Source organism: Nannospalax galili, unplaced genomic scaffold, assembly GCF_000622305.1.
Source record: "Nannospalax galili isolate Female #2095 unplaced genomic scaffold, S.galili_v1.0 scaffold233, whole genome shotgun sequence".
Taxonomy (NCBI): Eukaryota; Metazoa; Chordata; class Mammalia; order Rodentia; family Spalacidae; genus Nannospalax; species Nannospalax galili.
Genome location: NW_008333818.1, coordinates 1,418,187 through 1,420,643, shown reverse-complemented (window position 1 = coordinate 1,420,643; position 2,457 = coordinate 1,418,187). Strand labels below are relative to the sequence as shown.

Genomic DNA, 2,457 nt, shown 5'->3' with positions numbered 1-2,457 from the left:
AGCACTGCTAAGGCTCTATAAACAAATACTATAAAATCTACATACTGTCACCCTCAAGAAGTTTACAGTCTGCTGGTGACTAGAGGCAGAATCCACATGAACAACGAAGGCCAATTTTCTTTGTTTCTATTTATTTTTTGTTTATTAACACATAGTTAAAACTATGACACGGAGAACCAGGCTACAAAAATGTAATCCGTCTTGGCAGAAATTCTCATGAGAACGCATATCTGTGCTTCATCTTCTGCTTATGTGAATTGTGTTTTGCTGGACTGTTCAAGGGAAAGAAAAATGGTTTTCATCAGCCATTTTCCTTCAATTTTCCCAAAGCTCTTCTCATGGCACCAATGACATCGCTGTTCCTCAAGCTGTAAATGAGGGGGTTGAGCATTGGGGTCACGACAGCATAGAAGAGAGCGACCATCTTGTCCTGTTCCACCGAGGATTGGCCCACAGGCCTCATGTATGTAAAGATGGCGGTTCCAAAGCACAGGGAAACCACCATGAGGTGGGAGGCACATGTGCTGAAGGCCTTGTGGCGCCCCTGGGAAGAGCGAATGCGCACAATGGCAGCGACTATGTGAGCGTAGGAGAACAGCACCAGGCAGCAGGGAAACATGATCACCAGGAATCCCGAGAGGGCCACCATGACCTTGTGGAGGGAGATGTCCGCACAGGTCAGCCTCAGCACAGCCAGGATCTCACAGGCAAAGTGGTTAACAACACGGTGACACAAGGGCAACTGGAAGATCATGACTGTCTGCATTAGTGAATTCATGAGACCAGCGGTCAGGCAGCCCGCAGCCAGCCGCAGGCACAGCGCTCCATGCATGATGACCATGTAGTGCAGAGGGTGGCACACTGCCACGTAGCGGTCATAGGCCATGGCGCCCAGCAGGAAGAACTCCGTGCCGCCCATTGCTAGGGAGGTGTACAGCTGCAGCGCACAGCTGTGAAATGAGATGGACTTCAGGGCTGAGAGGAAGTGAACAAGCATCTGGGGGACAGTGCTGCTGCTGTAGCAGATGTCCACAAACGACAGCACAGTGAGGAAGAAGTACATGGGCGTCTGCAGTCGGCTGTCCAGTCTGATGAGGAGGAGGATGAGCAGGTTCCCCAGCACGGTCACCAGATACATGGCCAGAAACAGCACAAAGAGGAAGACCTGCGTGGGCCAGTCACTGGACAACCCCAGCAGGATGAACTCACTCACCCATGTCTGGTTGTCCTTTCCCATGAGCCCTGAGGAACAAACCCAAGTCACACATCAATCAGTGCTACCACAGCACCTAGACAAAGCTTCTCCCTTAAGTGCAGAGGGTTCTATTAAAATGCTTGGACTTTATAGCTACAAAGAGTAACTGTCAAACTTAACTCTCTTCTTTAAATCCGGTTTCTAAGTTGCTTCTGATTTATTTATTTCCCTGTCAGATTCCAGTCTATGTCCCACTTCAGACCTCAGAACCCACAGTGAAGTCACTCAGCATTTATGAACTCATCTGTATTAGCTTACTTTTTCTCCTCCGGATTCTCCAAATATGAAAAATGATGCTCATCTTTCTTCTTTCTATACTTAGAAAATTCGAGTTTAATTTAGAAAATGGCAAGCTCAAATAGCTTTAAAGTTGTGAGGAAATGTCAAAGCCTACATGTCAGAGTTAGTAAAATTAAGAGAATGAATTTAGGCAACTTTGTTCCAGCTTAACACTTTCCAGGTGATTGTCTCTGGGACTGAGAGGACATGAAGAAATAATCCTCAGTATGATGTTCTTCCTCCAGAAGAGTGGCAAAGAAGAGTTCCACAGCAGGATATGCCTGTTGAAACCTAAGTCCAATTCAAATATGCATTAGTTGACATCTCTCATAAATGTAAGACCTACTGCCTGCCACAAACATCAGCTACTAACTAAGGGTCATGGGAATATGGCTGCACATTCTCATTGGATTGTGTTTGCATGTGCAATGACTAGCGAGAGTTCGGAGAGTAACTAGGAAGTGATAGGAACTCACTTGAATGATTGCAGCTATCTCTTACCTACTCCTTTCTTCTCCCACCTTCCTCTCCTGTTTCTCTTTCTTGCCCCAACCCCTCTCTGTTTTTCATTACATATGCCAGGCTGGCTTCCTGTCTAATCTGAACATATGGGCATGTGTCATGACAGCCAGCTACTTTGTCCTTTTTCTCACCTGAAACTCTCAGTCATTCCGATACCTTGCAAACCCATCATCTCTCATCCATGTCCTGTTCTCTCTGAACTGTTACCCAGGCAGCCTGTGGCTAACACTCTAAATGGCTTGAGACAGCCGCAATCATTCCATCTACTGATAGGCATAAACAATCTTTTATATATTGATGTATATAATGTATTATAGATGTATATAATGTATTCATCTCCAATATTTCACCAATCTGATGATGTACTTGCATTTCTGATACTTTAAGCGTGTTGTGCTCAG

General features: G+C 45.6%; 1 protein-coding gene across 1 annotated transcript; it reads right to left on the bottom strand.

The window, feature by feature from the left end:
* Positions 1-301: 301 nt before the first annotated feature.
* LOC103730413 (olfactory receptor-like protein OLF3) lies at positions 302-1,237 on the bottom strand. Its single transcript, XM_017797023.1, has one exon. It carries the CDS (start codon positions 1,235-1,237, stop codon positions 302-304), a length of 936 nt encoding a protein of 311 aa, XP_017652512.1.
* Between the last annotated feature and the right edge of the window lie 1,220 nt (positions 1,238-2,457).